Source organism: Erinaceus europaeus, chromosome 2 (assembly GCF_950295315.1).
Source record: "Erinaceus europaeus chromosome 2, mEriEur2.1, whole genome shotgun sequence".
Taxonomy (NCBI): domain Eukaryota; kingdom Metazoa; phylum Chordata; class Mammalia; order Eulipotyphla; family Erinaceidae; genus Erinaceus; species Erinaceus europaeus.
This window is the reverse complement of record NC_080163.1, coordinates 122,518-140,509: the sequence shown is the minus strand read 5'-3', so window position 1 is coordinate 140,509 and position 17,992 is coordinate 122,518. Positions and strand designations below refer to the sequence as shown.

The 17,992-nt window shown below is 54.1% G+C and overlaps 1 protein-coding gene across 2 annotated transcripts in view; it reads right to left on the bottom strand.

Annotated features, from left to right (window-relative positions):
* The window catches only part of LOC132533058 (zinc finger protein 883-like), a 57,748-nt gene that overhangs the window by 38,151 nt on the left and 1,605 nt on the right, over positions 1 to 17,992 (bottom strand). Inside the window, exons 2-3 of one of the 2 annotated variants that reach the window (XR_009544949.1) lie at positions 16,906 to 17,032; positions 13,145 to 15,339 (exon numbers count right to left, since the gene is read on the bottom strand). Coding sequence is in view for 1 of the 2 variants with exons in the window: in XM_060172537.1 (XP_060028520.1) it covers positions 13,817 to 15,339; positions 16,906 to 17,032 (1,650 nt within the window). In the remaining variant the exon portion in view is untranslated. Of the gene's footprint in view, positions 1 to 12,646; positions 15,340 to 16,905; positions 17,033 to 17,992 lie in introns of those variants that run through there. The other variant, XM_060172537.1, reaches the window with a different exon arrangement.

Here is a 17,992-nt window from a genome sequence, read left to right as displayed (position 1 = left end):
GTGCAGAGTGCGGGTCTCCTCAGTGCAGAGTGGGGGTCTCCTCAGTGCAGAGTGGGGGTCTCCTCAGTGCAGAGTGCGGGTCTCCTCAGTGCAGAGTGGGGGTCTCCTCAGTGCAGAGTGCGGGGTCTCCTCAGTGCAGAGTGGGGGTCTCCTCAGTGCAGAGTGGGGGTCTCCTCAGTGCAGAGTGGGGGTCTCCTCAGTGCAGAGTGCGGGTCTCCTCAGTGCAGAGTGGGCGTCTCCTCAGTGCAGAGTGGGGGTCTCCTCAGTGCAGAGTGGGGGTCTCCTCAGTGCAGAGTGGGGGTCTCCTCAGTGCAGAGTGCGGGGTCTCCTCAGTGCAGAGTGGGGGTCTCCTCAGTGCAGAGTGGGGGGTCTCCTCAGTGCAGAGTGGGGGTCTCCTCAGTGCAGAGTGCGGGGTCTCCTCAGTGCAGAGTGGGGGTCTCCTCAGTGCAGAGTGGGGGTCTCCACAATGCAGAGTGGGGGTCTCCACAATGCAGAGTGGGGGTCACCTCAGTGCAGAGTGGGGGTCTCAGTGCAGAGTGGGGCGTCTCCTCAGTGCAGAGTGGGGGTCTCCTCAGTGCAGAGTGGGGGTCTCCTCAGTGCAGAGTGGGGGTCTCCTCAGTGCAGAGTGCGGGGTCTCCTCAGTGCAGAGTGGGGGTCTCCTCAGTGCAGAGTGCGGGGTCTCCTCAGTGCAGAGTGGGGGTCTCCTCAGTGCAGAGTGGGGGTCTCCTCAGTGCAGAGTGGGGGTCTCCTCAGTGCAGAGTGGGGGTCTCCTCAGTGCAGAGTGCGGGTCTCCTCAGTGCAGAGTGGGCGTCTCCTCAGTGCAGAGTGGGGGTCTCCTCAGTGCAGAGTGGGGGTCTCCTCAGTGCAGAGTGGGGGTCTCCTCAGTGCAGAGTGCGGGGTCTCCTCAGTGCAGAGTGGGGGTCTCCTCAGTGCAGAGTGGGGGGTCTCCTCAGTGCAGAGTGGGGGTCTCCTCAGTGCAGAGTGCGGGGTCTCCTCAGTGCAGAGTGCGGGGTCTCCTCAGTGCAGAGTGGGGGTCTCCTCAGTGCAGAGTGGGGGTCTCCTCAGTGCAGAGTGGGGGTCTCCTCAGTGCAGAGTGGGGGTCTCAGTGCAGAGTGGGGCGTCTCCTCAGTGCAGAGTGGGGCGTCTCCTCAGTGCAGAGTGGGGGTCTCCTCAGTGCAGAGTGGGGGTCTCCTCAGTGCAGAGTGGGGGTCTCCTCAGTGCAGAGTGCGGGGTCTCCTCAGTGCAGAGTGGGGGTCTCCTCAGTGCAGAGTGGGCGTCTCCTCAGTGCAGAGTGGGGGTCTCCTCAGTGCAGAGTGGGGGTCTCCTCAGTGCAGAGTGCGGGTCTCCTCAGTGCAGAGTGGGGGTCTCCTCAGTGCAGAGTGGGGGTCTCCTCAGTGCAGAGTGGGGGTCTCCTCAGTGCAGAGTGCGGGGTCTCCTCAGTGCAGAGTGCGGGGTCTCCTCAGTGCAGAGTGCGGGGTCTCCTCAGTGCAGAGTGCGGGGTCTCCTCAGTGCAGAGTGCGGGGTCTCCTCAGTGCAGAGTGGGGGTCTCCTCAGTGCAGAGTGCGGGGTCTCCTCAGTGCAGAGTGCGGGGTCTCCTCAGTGCAGAGTGCGGGGTCTCCTCAGTGCAGAGTGGGCGTCTCCTCAGTGCAGAGTGGGGGTCTCCTCAGTGCAGAGTGGGGCGTCTCCACAATGCAGAGTGGGGGTCTCCTCAGTGCAGAGTGGGGGTCTCAGTGCAGAGTGGGGCGTCTCCTCAGTGCAGAGTGGGGGTCTCCTCAGTGCAGAGTGGGGGTCTCCACAATGCAGAGTGGGGGTCTCCACAATGCAGAGTGGGGGTCTCCTCAGTGCAGAGTGGGGGTCTCCTCAGTGCAGAGTGGGGGTCTCCTCAGTGCAGAGTGGGCGTCTCCTCAGTGCAGAGTGGGGGTCTCCTCAGTGCAGAGTGGGTGTCTCCTCAGTGCAGAGTGGGTGTCTCCTCAGTGCAGAGTGGGTGTCTCCTCAGTGCAGAGTGGGGGTCTCCTCAGTGCAGAGTGCGGGGTCTCCTCAGTGCAGAGTGCGGGGTCTCCTCAGTGCAGAGTGCGGGGTCTGCACAATGCAGAGTGCGGGGTCTCCTCAGTGCAGAGTGCGGGGTCTCCTCAGTGCAGAGTGGGGGTCTCCTCAGTGTAGAGTGGGGGTCTCCTCAGTGCAGAGTGCGGGGTCTCCTCAGTGGAGAGTGGGGGTCTCCTCAGTGCAGAGTGGGGGTCTCCTCAGTGCAGAGTGGGTGTCTCCTCAGTGCAGAGTGCGGGGTCTCCTCAGTGCAGAGTGGGGGTCTCCTCAGTGCAGAGTGGGGGGTCTCCTCAGTGCAGAGTGGGGGTCTCCTCAGTGCAGAGTGGGCGTCTCCTCAGTGCAGAGTGGGGGTCTCCTCAGTGCAGAGTGGGCGTCTCCTCAGTGCAGAGTGGGGGTCTCCTCAGTGCTGAGTGGGGCGTCTCCACAGTGCAGAGTGGGGGTCTCCTCAGTGCAGAGTGGGGGTCTCCACAATGCAGAATGGGGGTCTCCTCAGTGCAGAGTGGGGGTCTCCTCAGTGCAGAGTGTGGCGTCTCCACAGTGCAGAGTGCGGGGTCTCCTCAGTGCAGAGTGGGCGTCTCCTCAGTGCAGAGTGGGGGTCTCCTCAGTGCAGAGTGGGGCGTCTCCACAGTGCAGAGTGGGGGTCTCCTCAGTGCAGAGTGGGGGTCTCAGTGCAGAGTGGGGCGTCTCCTCAGTGCAGAGTGGGGGTCTCCTCAGTGCAGAGTGGGGGTCTCCTCAGTGCAGAGTGGGGGTCTCCTCAGTGCAGAGTGGGTGTCTCCTCAGTGCAGAGTGCGGGGTCTCCTCAGTGCAGAGTGCGGGGTCTCCTCAGTGCAGAGTGCGGGGTCTGCACAATGCAGAGTGCGGGGTCTCCTCAGTGCAGAGTGCGGGGTCTCCTCAGTGCAGAGTGGGGGTCTCCTCAGTGCAGAGTGCGGGGTCTCCTCAGTGCAGAGTGGGAGTCTCCTCAGTGCAGAGTGCGGGGTCTCCTCAGTGCAGAGTGGGGTCTCCTCAGTGCAGAGTGGGGCGTCTCCACAGTGCAGAGTGCGGGGTCTCATCAGTGCAGAGTGGGGGTCTCCTCAGTGCAGAGTGCGGGGTCTCCTCAGTGCAGAGTGGGGGTCTCCTCAGTGCAGAGTGGGGGTCTCCTCAGTGCAGAGTGGGCGTCTCCTCAGTGCAGAGTGGGGGTCTCCTCAGTGCAGAGTGGGGGTCTCCTCAGTGCAGAGTGGGGGTCTCCTCAGTGCAGAGTGGGGGTCTCCTCAGTGCAGAGTGGGGTGTCTCCTCAGTGCAGAGTGGGGTTCTCCTCAGTGCAGAGTGGGGGGTCTCCTCAGTGCAGAGTGGGCGTCTCCTCAGTGCAGAGTGGGGGTCTCCTCAGTGCAGAGTGGGGCGTCTCCACAGTGCAGAGTGGGGGTCTCCTCAGTGCAGAGTGGGTGTCTCCTCAGTGCAGAGTGGGTGTCTCCTCAGTGCAGAGTGCGGGGTCTCCTCAGTGCAGAGTGCGGGGTCTCCTCAGTGCAGAGTGGGGGTCTCCTCAGTGCAGAGTGGGGGTCTCCTCAGTGCAGAGTGTGGCGTCTCCACAGTGCAGAGTGCGGGGTCTCCTCAGTGCAGAGTGGGGGTCTCCTCAGTGCAGAGTGGGGGTCTCCTCAGTGCAGAGTGGGGCGTCTCCACAGTGCAGAGTGGGGGTCTCCTCAGTGCAGAGTGGGTGTCTGCTCAGTGCAGAGTGGGGGTCTCCTCAGTGCAGAGTGGGGGTCTCTTCAGTGCAGAGTGCGGGGTCTCATCAGTGCAGAGTGCGGGGTCTCCTCAGTGCAGAGTGGGGGTCTCCTCAGTGCAGAGTGGGGGGTCTCCTCAGTGTAGAGTGCGGGGTCTCCTCAGTGCAGAGTGGGGGGTCTCCTCAGTGTAGAGTGCGGAGGTCTCCTCAATGCAGAGTGCGGGGGTCTCCTCAGTGCAGAGTGGGGGTCTCCTCAGTGCAGAGTGGGGGTCTCCTCAGTGCAGAGTGGGGGTCTCCTCAGTGCAGAGTGCGGGGTCTCCTCAGTGTAGAGTGCGGAGGTCTCCTCAATGCAGAGTGCGGGGGTCTCCTCAGTGCAGAGTGGGGGTCTCCTCAGTGCAGAGTGGGGGTCTCCTCAGTGCAGAGTGGGGCGTCTCCACAGTGCAGAGTGGGAGTCTCCTCAGTGCAGAGTGCGGGGTCTCCTCAGTGCAGAGTGTGGGTCTCCTCAGTGCAGAGTGGGGGGTCTCCTCAGTGGAGAGTGGGGGTCGCCTCAGTGCAGAGTGGGGGTCTCCTCAGTGCAGAGTGGGGGTCTCCTCAGTGGAGTGTGGGGGTCTCCTCAGTGCAGAGTGGGGGTCTCCTCAGTGCAGAGTGTGGGTCTCCTCAGTGCAGAGTGCGGGGTCTCCTCAGTGCAGAGTGGGGGTCTCCTCAGTGCAGAGTGGGGGTCTCCTCAGTGCAGAGTGGGTGTCTCCTCAGTGCAGAGTGCGGGGTCTCCTCAGTGCAGAGTGGGGGTCTCCTCAGTGCAGAGTGGGGGTCTCCTCAGTGCAGAGTGGGGGTCTCCACAATGCAGAGTGGGGGTCTCCTCAGTGCAGAGTGGGGGTCTCCTCAGTGCAGAGTGGGGCGTCTCCACAGTGCAGAGTGGGGGTCTCCTCAGTGCAGAGTGCGGGGTCTCCTCAGTGCAGAGTGCGGGGTCTCCTCAGTGCAGAGTGGGGCGTCTCCTCAGTGCAGAGTGGGGATCTCCTCAGTGCAGAGTGGGGGTCTCCTCAGTGCAGAGTGGGGGTCTCCTCAGTGCAGAGTGGGGGTCTCCTCAGTGCAGAGTGCGGAGTCTCCTCAGTGCAGAGTGGGGGACTCCTCAGTGCAGAGTGGGGGGTCTCCATAGTGCAGAGTGGGGGTCTCCTCATTGCAGAGTGCGGGGTCTCCTCAGTGCAGAGTGGGGGTCTCCTCAGTGCAGAGTGCGGGGTCACCTCAGTGCAGAGTAGGAGTCTCCTCAGTGCAGAGTGGGGGGTCTCCACAATGCAGAGTGCGGGTCTCCTCAGTGCAGAGTGCGGGGTCTCCTCAGTGTAGAGTTGGGGGGTCTCCTCAATGCAGAGTGTGAGGGTATCATGAGTGTAGACGGGGGTCTCCTCAGTGTAGAGTGGGGGGTCTCCTCAATGCAGAGTGCTGGGTCTCCTCAATGCAGAGTGTGAGGGTCTCATCAGTGTAGACGGGGGTCTCCTCAGTGCAGAGTGGGGGGTCTCCACAATGCAGAGTGGGCGTCTCCTATTGCAGAGTGCGGGTTCTCCTCAGTGCAGAGTGAGGTGTCTCCTCAGTGCAGAGTGGGGCGTCTCCACAGTGCAGAGTGCGGAGGTCTCCTCAGTGCAGAGTGGGTGTCTCCTCAGTGCAGAGTGGGGGTCTCCTCAGTGCAGAGTGGGGGGTGTCCTCAGTGCAGAGTGGGGTCTCCTCAGTGTAGAGTGGGGGACTCCTTGGTGCTGATTGGGGGTCTCCTCAGTGTAGAGTGGGGGTCTCCTCAGTGCATAGTGGGGGTCTCTTCAGTGCAGATGGGGGGCTCCTCAGTGCAGAGTGGTGGGTCTCCTCAGTGTAGAGTGTGGGGCTCTTCAGTGTAATTGTAGTCTCTTCATTGTAAAGTTGTTTTTAAACAAATACAACTTTATTTATTTATTTATTTTTGCCTCCAGGGTTTGTGCTATGGCTTGGTGCCTGCAGTATGTATCCACTGCTCCTGGAGGCCATTTCCCCCTCTTTGTAGCTCTTGTTGTGGTTGTTACTGTTACTGTTATTATTATTATAGCTGTTGTTGTTGGATAGGACAGAGAGAACCGAGAGAGGAAGGGGAGACAGAGGGGAGAGAAAGATAGACACCTGTTGACCTAGTTCACCTCTTACAAAGTGACCCCTCTGCTGGTGGGGTGCTGGGGCTGGAACCGGGATCCTTAAGCTGGTCCTTGTGCTTTGCGCCATGTGAGCTGAAGCTGCTGCGCTACCACCCAGCCCCTAGGAGTCTTGTATTCTATCCACCGAGCAACCTCCCCAGCTGCCAACAGAGTTTAATTACAGAACTTGTGAAAACATAATCTTTCCCTTCAATAAATGTAAAGGAAGAGGCCCCACACCTATGGACATCTAATATTTGACAAAAAGGCCCAGACTATTAAATGGGGAAAGCAGAGTCTCTTCAACAAATGGTGTTGGGAACAATGGGTTGAAACATGCAGAAGAATGATACTGAATCACTGTATTTCACCAAATACAAAAGTAAATTCCAAGTGGATCAAGGACTTGGATGTTAGACCACAAACTATCAGATACTTAGAGGAAAATATTGGCAGAACTCTTTTCTGCATAAATTTTAAAGACATTTTCAATGAAACGAATCCAATTACAAAGAAGACTAAGGCAAGTATAAACCTATGGGACTACATCAAATTAAAAAGCTTCTTCACAGCAAAAGAAACCACTACCCAAACCAAGAGACCCCTCACAGAATGGGAGAAGATCTTTACATGCCATACATCAGATAAGAGTTTAATAACCAACATATATAAAGAGCTTGCCAGACTCAACAAGACAACAAATAACCCCATCCAAAAATGGGGGAGGACTTGGACAGAATATTCACCACGGAAGAGATCCAAAAGGCCGAGAAACACATGAAAAAATTCTCCAAGTCTCTGATTGTCAGAGAAATGCAAATAAAGACAACAATGAGATATCACTTCACTCCTGTGAGAATGTCATACATCAGAAAAGGTAACAGCAGCAAATGCTGGAGAGGGTGTGGGGTCAAAGGAACCCTCCTGCACTGCTGGTGGGAATGTCAATGGGTCCAACCTCTGTGGAGAGCAGTGTGGAGAACTCTCAGAAGGCTAGAAATGGACCTACCCTATGACCCTGCAATTCCCCTCCTGGGGATAGATCCTAAGGAACCCAACACACCCATCCAAAAAGATCTGTGTACACATATGTTCTTGGCAGCACAATTTGTAATAGCCAAAACCTGGAAGCAACCCAGGTGTCCAACAACAGATGAGTGGCTGAGCAAGGTGTGGTCTATATACACAATGGAATACTACTCAGCTGTAAAAAATGGTGACTTCACCATTTTCAGCTGATCTTGGATGGACCTTGAAAAAATTATGTTGAGTGAAATAAGTCAGAAACAGAAGGATGAATATGGGATGATCTCACTCTCAGGCGGAAGTTGAAAAACAAGACCAGAAAAGAAAACACAAGTAGAACCTGAAATGGAGTTGGCATATTGCACCCAAGTAAAAGACTCTGGGGTGGGTGGGTGGGGGGAATACAGGTCCATGAAGGATGATAAATGACATAGTGGGGGTTGTATTGTTAAATGGGAAACTGGGGAATGTTATGCATGTACAAGCTATTGTATTTACTGTTGAATGTAAAACATTAATTCCCCAATAAAGAAATAAATTAAAATAAAAAAAGATTAAGAAAAATTCACACCATCAGTGAACCACAAAAAAAAATTAATAAATAACAAAATTTATTCTTTCCCTTTTGCTGCCCTTGTTGTAGTTATTATTGTTGTTATTGATGACATCATTGTTGGATAGGACAGAGAGAAATGGAGGAGGGGAAGACTGAGGGAGAGAGAAAGACAGACACCTGCAGACCTGCTTCACTGCTTGTGAATTAAGTTATTTAATTTTTCTTTCTTTTTTTTTCTTTTTACTTTTCCTTTTTTCCTTTTTTTTTTTTTTTTGCCTCCAGGGTTATTGTTGGGACTCGGTGCCTGCACCACAAATCCACTGCTCCTGGAGGCCATTGTTTCCTTTTTGTTACCCTGGTTGTTGTTGTTGTTGTTTGTAATCATTGTTGTGGTCTCACGTCTACGCTCGACCGGACCTGCCAATATACGCGGATATCTTTGCCCACCCTGTCCCACGCTTGATGTCTCGTCACCCAATCTGGTCCCCTACGCCTACACTGAACTTCTCTGTTCCAGACTCTTGCAAACAGAGTTGGCAGTCAGCTGAGGTCAAGAACAAACACCTCATCACAGACCCCTGCGAGCGTCCACCCGGCTTTGACCTGGCACGTTATGATCGGGCCCTCCTCCATCGCTATCGAACAGGCCATGGCCGGTGCGCCACTATGTTCCATCGCTGGGGACCCAGAGACGACCCGAACTGCCCCTGCGGCTCCAGACAGACTATGACCCACATAGTCAACGACTGCCACCTCTCCAGATTCAAAGGAGGTCTCGAAACTTGACATCAGGCTCAACCTGACGCTGTTGACTGGCTATGGAAGAAGGGCAAACGCGAAGAAGAATTGTTGTGGTTACTATTATCGCTGTTATTGATGTCTTTGTTGTTGGATAGGACAGAGAGAAATGGACAGAGATGGGGAGAGGAAGACAGAGAGGGAGAGAGAAAGATAGACACCTGCACACTTGCTTCACCGCCTGTGAAGCAACTCCTCTGCAGGTGGGGAGCCGGGGGCTCTAACTGGGATCCTGATGCCGGTCCTTGTGCTTTGTGCCACATATGCTTAATGCACTGTGCTACCGCCTTACTCCCTTTTTTTTTTTTAACCAGAGTACTGTTCAGCTCTGGCTTATGGTGGTGTGGGGGGTTTAACTTGGTACTCAGGAGCCTCAGGCATGAGAGTCTGTTTCTGTTTGCATAAACATTATGCTATCTACTGCCCTCTTTTTAAATTTTTTATTATCTTTATTTTATTTATTTCTGTCCTTCCTTTCTCTTATTATTTATTTATTTATTTATTTATTTATTTATTGGGTTAAAATTTAAAGAGAGAATTCTTAGTTCAACATTTCCTAGTGTATACACCTACCCCAGGGGAGATAAGAAGTCATTGGCAGTCTGGGGGTGGTCCCATGAATGAAGCAATGAATTCACAAATATGAGATCTTCCCTGGCAACTCATGTGCAGCGTGATGCTCTGGTTCTCTCTCTTCTCCCTCGTTCTCATTAGAAAGAAAAAAGAAAGAAAAATGAAACTACTCATATGACAACAACTCTTTTCTAAATCATTATTTTCCCCAGTAAAGTTGATTTAGAAAAAAAGTTTTTTGGGGCCAGACGGTGGTGCACCTAGTTGAGTGCACATGTTACAGTGCGCAAGGACCTGGGTTCAAGACTCCGGTCCCCACCTGCAGAGTGGGAAGCAGAGCTGTAGGTGTCTGTCTCTCTCCCTTTCTACCTTCCCCTTCCCTCTTGATTTCTTGCTGTTTCTATCCAATAAATAAATAAAGATTTTTTTAAAAAAACTAAAAAAAGAGGAGTCAGGAGGTAGCACAGTGGGTTAAGCGCACGTGGCACAAAGTGCAAGGACCGGCGTAAAGATCCCGGTTCGAGCCCCTGTCTCCCCACCTGCAGGGGAGCCACTTCATAAGCGGTGAAGCAGGTCTGCAGGTGTCTATCTTTCTCTCTCCTTGTCTGTTTTCCCCTCCTCTCTCCATTTCTCTCTGTCCTGTCTAACAATGACAACGTCAATAACAACAACAATAAAGAGCAACAAAAGGGAAAATAAATATTTTAAAAAATCAAAAAAGAAAAAAGTTTTCACATTGCAATAGATGTCCCATGTTCAGGAAAAAAAAAAGATGGGTGCATCTTCAATTGGGAATCATGAATCAAAGGCTTAGTGGCTTTTGAATTTTGTCATGCTTCTTGTTATCAGTGCCTGATTTGGATCCTTACAATTTCCCCCTCTGATACATATTTTCCAGAAGTCCTTTTTTGGTTTGAGAGCATGCACCTTTGGAATTAAGTTTGAACCTGGTGGAGATCATGCAGGAGGTATGTATGACCAACTTATTATTGTTATTTGTATAGATATTCAAAGAGAGATACCTAGGGGAAAAAAATCCATGACACATGTCCAAAATCTCATTGGGTGTTTGGGTAGTGGTGAACTCAGTTGAGTTTACAATTCTCTTGCTCAAGGACCCAGGTTCAAGCCCCCCCCCCCCAAGTCCCCACCTACAGGGGGGAAGTTTCATGAGTGGAAAAGCAGGGCTGCAACTGTGTTTTGTATCTCCATCTTAATTATTCTATGTCCTTCTAATTTAATAAACATTTAAAACAAAAATAGACAAACCCTAAATCTGGTTCAAACCAATCTCTTGTGGTTCTGACCATAGCTGCTCCCCCTCCTCACAATAATGCTTATATTTTGGCTTATGGTGATGCTGAGTTTTGAACATGGAATGTAGGAGTCTCAGGCATGAAAGGGTTTTTGTTTGATTTTTGGTTTTTGCATAAATATTGTATATGCAATAGCCATAGAACTTTAAAAAGTATTTAAATGCTTCTTCTTCTCCTTCTCCTTCTCCTTCTCCTTCTCCTTCTCCTTCTCCTTCTCCTTCTTCTTCTTCTTCTGCTGCTGCTGCTGATGCTGCTGGTGTGTGTGTGTGTGTGTGTATGTGTGTATGGGGGATGCTCTAAGCTCTAAGCACATGGATCAAACCTGGGTGTTCATGGGTTCGAGTCCAACACTCAGGTCGCTGCACCACCAGCCAGGCTGCTAGTCACAGTATATTGTGATAGAGTAGAGTCTAGAATTAGAGTGACCGGGGGGCTGGGCAGTAGCGCAGCGGGTTAAGAGCAGGTGGCGCAAAGCAGAAGGACCGGTGTAAGGATCCTGGTTCAAGTCCCCAGCTCCCCACCTGCAGGGGGGTCGCTTCACAGGCAATGAAGCAGGTCTGCAGGTGTCTGTCTTTCTCTCCCCCTCTGAGAGTCTTTCCCTCCTCTCTCCATTTCTCTCTGTCCTATCCAGCAATGAAATCAATAACAACTATAATAATAATAACCACAACAATGATAAAAAACAACAAAGGGCAACAAAAGGGGGAAAATAGCCCCCAGGAGCAGTGGATTTGTGGTGCAGGCACTGAGTTCCAGCAATAACCCTGGAGGAAAAAAAAAAAAAAAAAGGAATTAGAGTGACCTGTTACTAAATCTGAAAAAGAATGACCTGTGAGTCCCAGAGGTATTTGGCCTTGTCCTCTTCAAGACTCATGACACAGTTCAAGTGCTGGGCTGTCTCTTGCTGTCTTTTTTTTTTTTAGTTTTCTTTTTTTTCAAATATCTATTCCCTTTTGTTGCTCTGTTTTTTTATTGTTGTAGTTACTATTGTTGTCATCATTGTTGGCTAGGACAGAGAGAAATGGAGAGAGGAGGGGAAGACAGAGAGGGGGAGAGATTGACACCTGCAGACCTGCTTCACCGCCTATGAAGCGACTCCCCCCTGCAGGTGAGGACCCGGGGCCTCGAATGGGGACTCTTATGCTGGTCCTTGTGCTTTGCGCCGTATGCACTTAACCCGCTGTGCTACCACCCGACTCCCCTCTTGCTGTCTTTCTTTCTGTTTGTCTGTGTAGGTGCAAAAGCAGCTGGGACATCTGAATTCATGTCTGTCTGAGGCCCTAGCTGACCAAAAGAAAGGATAGGAAAGGAGAAAGGGAATTCCATGAGCCCTTTCCACTTTTTCTGGAGAAAAGCGTAACAGCCATCTCCCTTCCTTCCTTCCTTCCTTCCTCCCTTCCTTTTTGTAAGATGTGTTTATTTACTAATGAAAGTGAGGGAGACAGAGAGGAAGAGAGACAGAAAAACACCCGCAGCCCTGTTTCACCACTCATGAAGCTTCCCCCCTTCCAAGTGGGGAATGGGGGCTTGAACCCGGGTCCTTGTGCATGGTAACATGTGCACTCTACCAGGTATGCCACTGCCCATTTTCTAACTTTTAGTACCACTATGCAGCCAGGGAAGTTGTGAAGATGGTAGAGTACCTGCCTTGCATGCATAAGGCCTCAGGTTCAGTCTTTTGCACTGTATGACACAGTAGTGCTCTTGTCTCTGTCCCACAAAAAATAAATACCCTAAATCAGTAAATTCCACCAGTAAATTCAATCTATTCATGTGCTATCCCTGGATATAGACTTGAGTACAGTCAGCGCTAGCAAGTGGGCCTGATAGGTCTGGGGTGTACAACCAGCCATGTGCCCCCTCCTCTGCCAATTTCCCTTGTCTTAAATCAATGCTTCTGCACCTACTTAGGGTTCTGCATGACCTCTGTCCATGTCATGGCCCCTACCAGCTGCAGGTGGCAGCTGGGGGTGGGGAGGAGGAAGCAGTTCTAGAAGCAGGGGGCTAAACCCCTGTACTGGGGGTCAGGCGGTAGCAAAGCGCGAGGACCGGCGTAAGGATCCCAGTTCGAGCTCCCAGCACCCCACCTGCAGGGTGAAGCAGGTCTGCAGGTGTCTGTCTTTCTCTCCCTCTCTTCTCTTGATTTCTCTCTGTTCTGTCCAACAATAATGATAGCAATAACAACAGTAATAACCACAACAATGATAAACAACAAGGGCAACAAAAGGAGAAAAAAAATGGCCTCCAGGAGCAGTGGATTCCAAGTGCAGGCACCGAGCCCAGCAATAACCCTGGAGATAAAAAAAACACCTGTACCCAGAAAGTGCTGGAGGGTACCCACCAGATATCGAATCCCTAAATATGGACCGCGAGGTATTCTTTGCCATCCTGATGCTGCAATCAGGCTCCCCACAAAACCCCTCTCCCTTCTTTGCACTCTTAGATCATGTTCTATGTGCAGTCTGTTCCCCTTTGGAATAAATGGGCCTCCAGGCTGAAAGAGGGCTTTCACATCAAGGCTTTTATTATCACACACTCTAGAGTCAAGCAGTTCCAAGGGTGGGTGATTTGGAGGCTGGGCAGAGATGATGCGTCATCTGGAGACTCAGCAGCACCTGTGAAGAAGGAATATTTCTGGAGGTCCCAGGGCTCCAGTTCATAACCTCCTGTGCAGAACTCAGGTGAACACTTCAACAGAAGGGGTTAGCAGAGAGGTGGAACATGATGAGCCCACCTCCAAAGACTCCCAGCACCTGGGGCTCCCTCGGGGGAAAGAGGGAGGAGAGAGCCCACCTTCCCTGAGTGTGTGGTGATGACATGTCATGCTGTGGGGACCAGGCATCTGGTAGTGACCTCAACAAGCTAGAGACCACAGTATAGGGAGGGTGGGAGAGACAGCATAGTTGTCCTGCAAAGGGATTCTTATGCCTGAGGCTCCAGAGTCCCAGGTTCAAACCCCGCCACACACACACACACACACACACACACACACACACACACACACACACACACACACAAAACCACCACAAGCCAGAACTGAGTAGGACTCTGATAAAAAGAAGGAGAAGGAGAAGGAGGAGAAGAAGGGAAAGAAAGTGAGCAGTTGTGGTCCGGGAGGTGGCACAGTGGATAAAGCATCAGACTCTCAAGCATGAGGTCCTGAGTTCAATCCCTGGCAGCACATGTACCAGAGTGGTATCTGGCTCTCTCTCTCCTCCTGTGTTTCCCATTAATAAATAAATAAAATATTTTAAAAAGAAAGTGAGCAGTTTAGCTCCTGAAAGATCCCCACATATTTGGCATTGACAGACAAGTTCCTCCTTGGGGGCACATGTCTGTGTATGCGTTTCAGTTTCAGGTTTTGGCTGGTGGCTTCCTCAAAGAGATTCCTTTCACAGATGTCTTCCCAGGAAAGTCTTTAAATAATGAACAGGGTATGATGGAGCTAGAGAGCATAATGGTTATGCAAAGAGACTCATGCTTAAGGCTCCAAAGTCCCAGGCTCAACCCCCCTGTACCCCCATCAGCCAGAACTGAATAGGGCTCTGGTAAAATAATGATAGTGAAATAATGATGATGATAATTAGGGAGGAGGAGGAGGAGAACAACAGGGGTAAGGCCCCAGCTAGCATTTCCCCACATCTGACACTTTGGTGTGGTCTTTCTGGGGCTAAGCAGGGCTGTGGTTGTGGCGGGAGGCATTTCCATATCTACTGGACTCGGCAGACTCTTTCCCAGTGTGACCCTTCTGGTGCTTAGAGAGATTTGAGCTGTAACGAAAAGCCCTTCTGCATCTGTTACACTTGTAAGGCTTCTCTCCAGTGTGAGCTCTCTGGTGCTGACTGAGCACTGAGCTTTCACTAAAGGCTTTCCCGCACTCAATGCACCCATAGGGTCTTTTCCTGGTGTGAACTGTCCTGTGCTTAACTAGGTTGGAGCTGTAACTGAAAGCTTTGCCACATTCACGACACTCAAAAGGCCTTTCTCTGGTGTGGACCTTCTGGTGCTCAGTGAGAGCCGAGCTCTGACTGAAGGCCTTCCCACATTCAGAGCACCCGAAAGGCTTTTCTCCCGTGTGGATTCGCTGATGGGGGATGAGGTTGGAGGGGCAACTGAAGGCTTTTCCACACTGGTTGCACTTGTAAGGTCTCTCTCCTGTGTGGCTCCTTTTGTGCAGAATGAGTTTGGACATTTGCTGAAAAGCTTTCCCACACTCACTGCACTCAAAGGGCCTCTCCGTGTTGTGAAGTTTCTGGTGCCGAACCAGATGGGAGCTGTTGATGAAGGATTTCCCACACACACTGCACTCATAATGCCTTTCTGCAGTGTGGACTTTTTGGTGTTCCACGAAGTTGGAGACATAGTTGAAGACACGTCGACACTGTCCACACTCATACGGCCTTTCCACACTGTGAACTTTCTGATGCCGGACCACATGGGAACTGCGGGTGAAGGCCTTCCCACACTGGCCACACTCGTAAGGCCTCTCTCCCGTGTGGACCCTCTGGTGCTGGGTGAGCGAGTGTTTGCGGGTGAACACTTTCCCACACTCACAGCACCTGTGACGGGCCTTCCCAGTGTGAACTTTCTGATGTGTCCTCAGTTTAAACAGGTGGCTGAACGCCACGCCGCACTCCTGACACACGTGGGCAATCTCTCCAGCACCAAGTCTCTGGTGACTAGCGAGGGCTGCTTTCCTCTTGGAAGCAGCTCCACCTGGCGGGCATTTGCAGGACCCTCCTCCGCAGTGAGTTGTCAGGCGGAGGTCAAGTAGTGCAAAAGCTCTGAGGAAAGCTTTCCTGCAGGCGCTGCACATGAAGGGTGTCTGTGAGAGGCGGGATTCCTGTTGCTGCCCTTGACGGCAGCCAGGTGGGACGGCCTCCTTGGGCTCAGCAGTCTGCCGTGGCTTTCCCTCGCCGTGGATGCCCTGGCGCTGGAAAAGGTCGAGGCTGTCCCGACCGCACCCTCTGCCCGCCTCACCCAGGTGCACAGGACACTGGCCTCTAGCGCGTGCCTCAGACGGCGGCCGGCCAGGGTGGACTGCCTGGGGCCCAGCCAGCACCAGGGTGTCTCTCAGGGCACAGGACAGGGACTCCCACGGCAAAGGACCAGAGCTCAGGGCCCTGAAATGCAGCGGCTCCTCCACAGAAAACCCCGGTCCAGGGGCGGCTCCCTCCATACCGCAACGACAACCTGAAAGAAGGACATGATGGTCACAGGTATGCCGTCTCTACCAGGCGGGGGCGCCCTTTCGACAGAGGTGTGGGGAGCACATCTGGGAATGGACCTGTGGGACTGGTCAGGGTTCCTACCCCAGGAAAGCCCCGGGAGGCTGGTCCTCGGCACACAAGGACACGAGACATCTGGTCTGTGAGGAGAGGCAGGGGAGGACTCTGCAGAACTCCTCAGCTTTCAGCAGGACCCTGGGCATTCCTGGCAGGAAAGGGGCCACAGCTACATGTAGGCCCCAGGAGACACAGCTGACTGGGCGCTCCACGCTGCGTGAAGGCAGCTGCATGTCTCCTGACACACTGACGGTCTCATGCACGAGGGAAGTGGGGACAACACAGGTGCCACAGTGCTGGGGCTATCAGGGCAGAAAGAGTGTCCAGAATGAGAGAGCGTGGGATCCAGCTGTGACTGCTGGCCTCTGAGGGGTCTTTCCGGGACATTCTGAGTTCCCACAGAGCTAACCATGCCACCCTCCAGTGTCAGCAGTCCATGGCACAGCCAGGCTCTTGGAAATGTTCTGACAGAACAGAAGGGTTCGAGCAGGACCAGGCAGTGGCACAGCGGTTAAGCACACACATTACAGTGCACGAGGACCTGGGTTCAAGCCCCTGGTCCCCACTTGCAGAGGGAAGCTTCATGAGTGGTGAAGCGGGGCTGCAGGGGTCTCTCTGTCTCTCTCCCTCTTTCTCCCTCCTCTCAATTTCTGTCCCTATCCTAAATAAATAAGTAAGTTATACATACCCATATATATATGGAAGGGTTGGGGAGCAAGTGGTGGTGCATCTGGTAGAGCACACATGTTCCTATGCACAACGACCTGGGTTCAAGCCTCCCGTCCCCACCTGTAGTGGGGAAGCTTCATAAGCAGTGGAGCAAGTCGACTGATGTCTCTCTCTCACTCTGGATTTCCCCCTTCCCTCTCCATTTCTTTGTCTCTATCAAAAAAATAGAAAGGGGCGGGGGAGGAGGAGGAAGGAAAGGAAAAGAGAAGAAAAGAAAGATGGCCACCAGAGATGGTGGATTTATTTTCAGGCACTGAGCCCCAGCAGGAACTCTGGTGGCCATTAGTGAAGAAAGAGAAGAGTTTGGCCGCGTGAGCTGGAGAGACTCTCTGGCCAGGGCGAGAACCCGCTGCCCGTGCGTGGTCTGGCTTTGAGCCCCAGCCCTGTGTGGGAGTGTCCTAGGCCCGAGGGAAGCTCCTGTGCGGTGCTGTGTCTCCTTCTGTCTGTGGAAGTTGTCCCTGGGTGGTGGGGCTGTGCGTGCGCAAGGCTCCAGAGTCACCAAGATAATCGCGTATGTGGGGAACAGAACCTGGGCACAGAGGTGCCCTGACTGGACAGGCCCAGGCAGCCGGGCTGGGAGTCCGGGCCCTGAGCCCTTCCCGAGAGCTTCAGAAACAGGTGCCAGGGTTCAGTAGCCGGCGGTTCTGTGAGCCAGCTCTGCACAAACGCCAGCCAGTCCATGGGGGGAAGAGCTGCCCTGGCAGACGAGGAAGAGCGCCCTGAGCTCGGAGCCCGACGGCCTTACCCACGGCGGCCACCAGCGCCACGGTCTCCAGCATCACCTCCAGGTACAGGCGCCTCTGGGCCTCATCCAGGAGCTCCCACTCCTCCTGGGAGAAGAACACGGCCACGTCCTCCAAGGTCCCCCAGGCCTGCCAGTATGGGGACAGCCGTGTCAGCCGGAACAAAGGGCGTTAGACAAGCCAAGGGTCGTCGGCACAGATGGTCCACTCAGGCCTTGGCTCACGACGGTGCGGATGCCACCTCTCTAACCCCCGGGCCACCGCCATGGCTCCAGTGCCTGCTGCCACTGCCGGCCCTCTGCCGCCTTCCTTCAGATGGTGGGGCAGGGGGACAGACAGACACCGTTTGTGCTCTGGGCCTGGGCCAGCGGAAGGGTCCGCTCTTCTCCGGGTGGGGTCTGTGGGGCCACTCCCTCCTGCCCAGCACCTGCCCTCCCCTGTGCCGCTGCACCCTGCCACCCAGAAACCCTGCCACGTGGGGACGGCTGACTTCTAAGCCCAGGAGCCTGTTCACACCCCCGCACGTGCGCGCTTCTGCTTCTGCTTCTGCTTCTGCTGTGCCGGGATCCAGCTCACTGCCCCCCACCCGCCGTGCCAGGGCTGTGCGGAGTGGCGAGGCGCGCAGGCACCCACGCTGCCCAGAGCCCCTCGCCGGCTTGCCCTCCAGGCCTCCCTTCACAGCTTCTCCGCGACTCCTTCCCTCTCCCTCCGCCCTTCCTCAGGCGCCCCCTCAGCGGCGGGGTCCCCTCCCCTAGCACAGCCCTGCCACCCCGGGCCCAGGACCCGCTCGGCGGCCGCCACGGAGCTAAGCCGCCATGCGGACTGAAACCCCGAGGCCGGAGAGCAGCCAGACGGACTGGCGACTCGCAGACGGGGGCACACCTGGCGGGGACCCTCGTGGCACCTCTACCAGGGGCACCGCGGCCTTCTCCAGCCCCGCTCTGCGCGGAGCCCGTGAGCCCGGACGCTCCTGTGCCGCCACCCTCCTGCTCTCTCTGCGCAGAGTCCTCGCTGGGCCTCAGCCCGCCTTTCCCTTTCCCTTCTTCTTCCTCTGACAGGACAGAGCGACACGGACAGGGGCGGGGACTG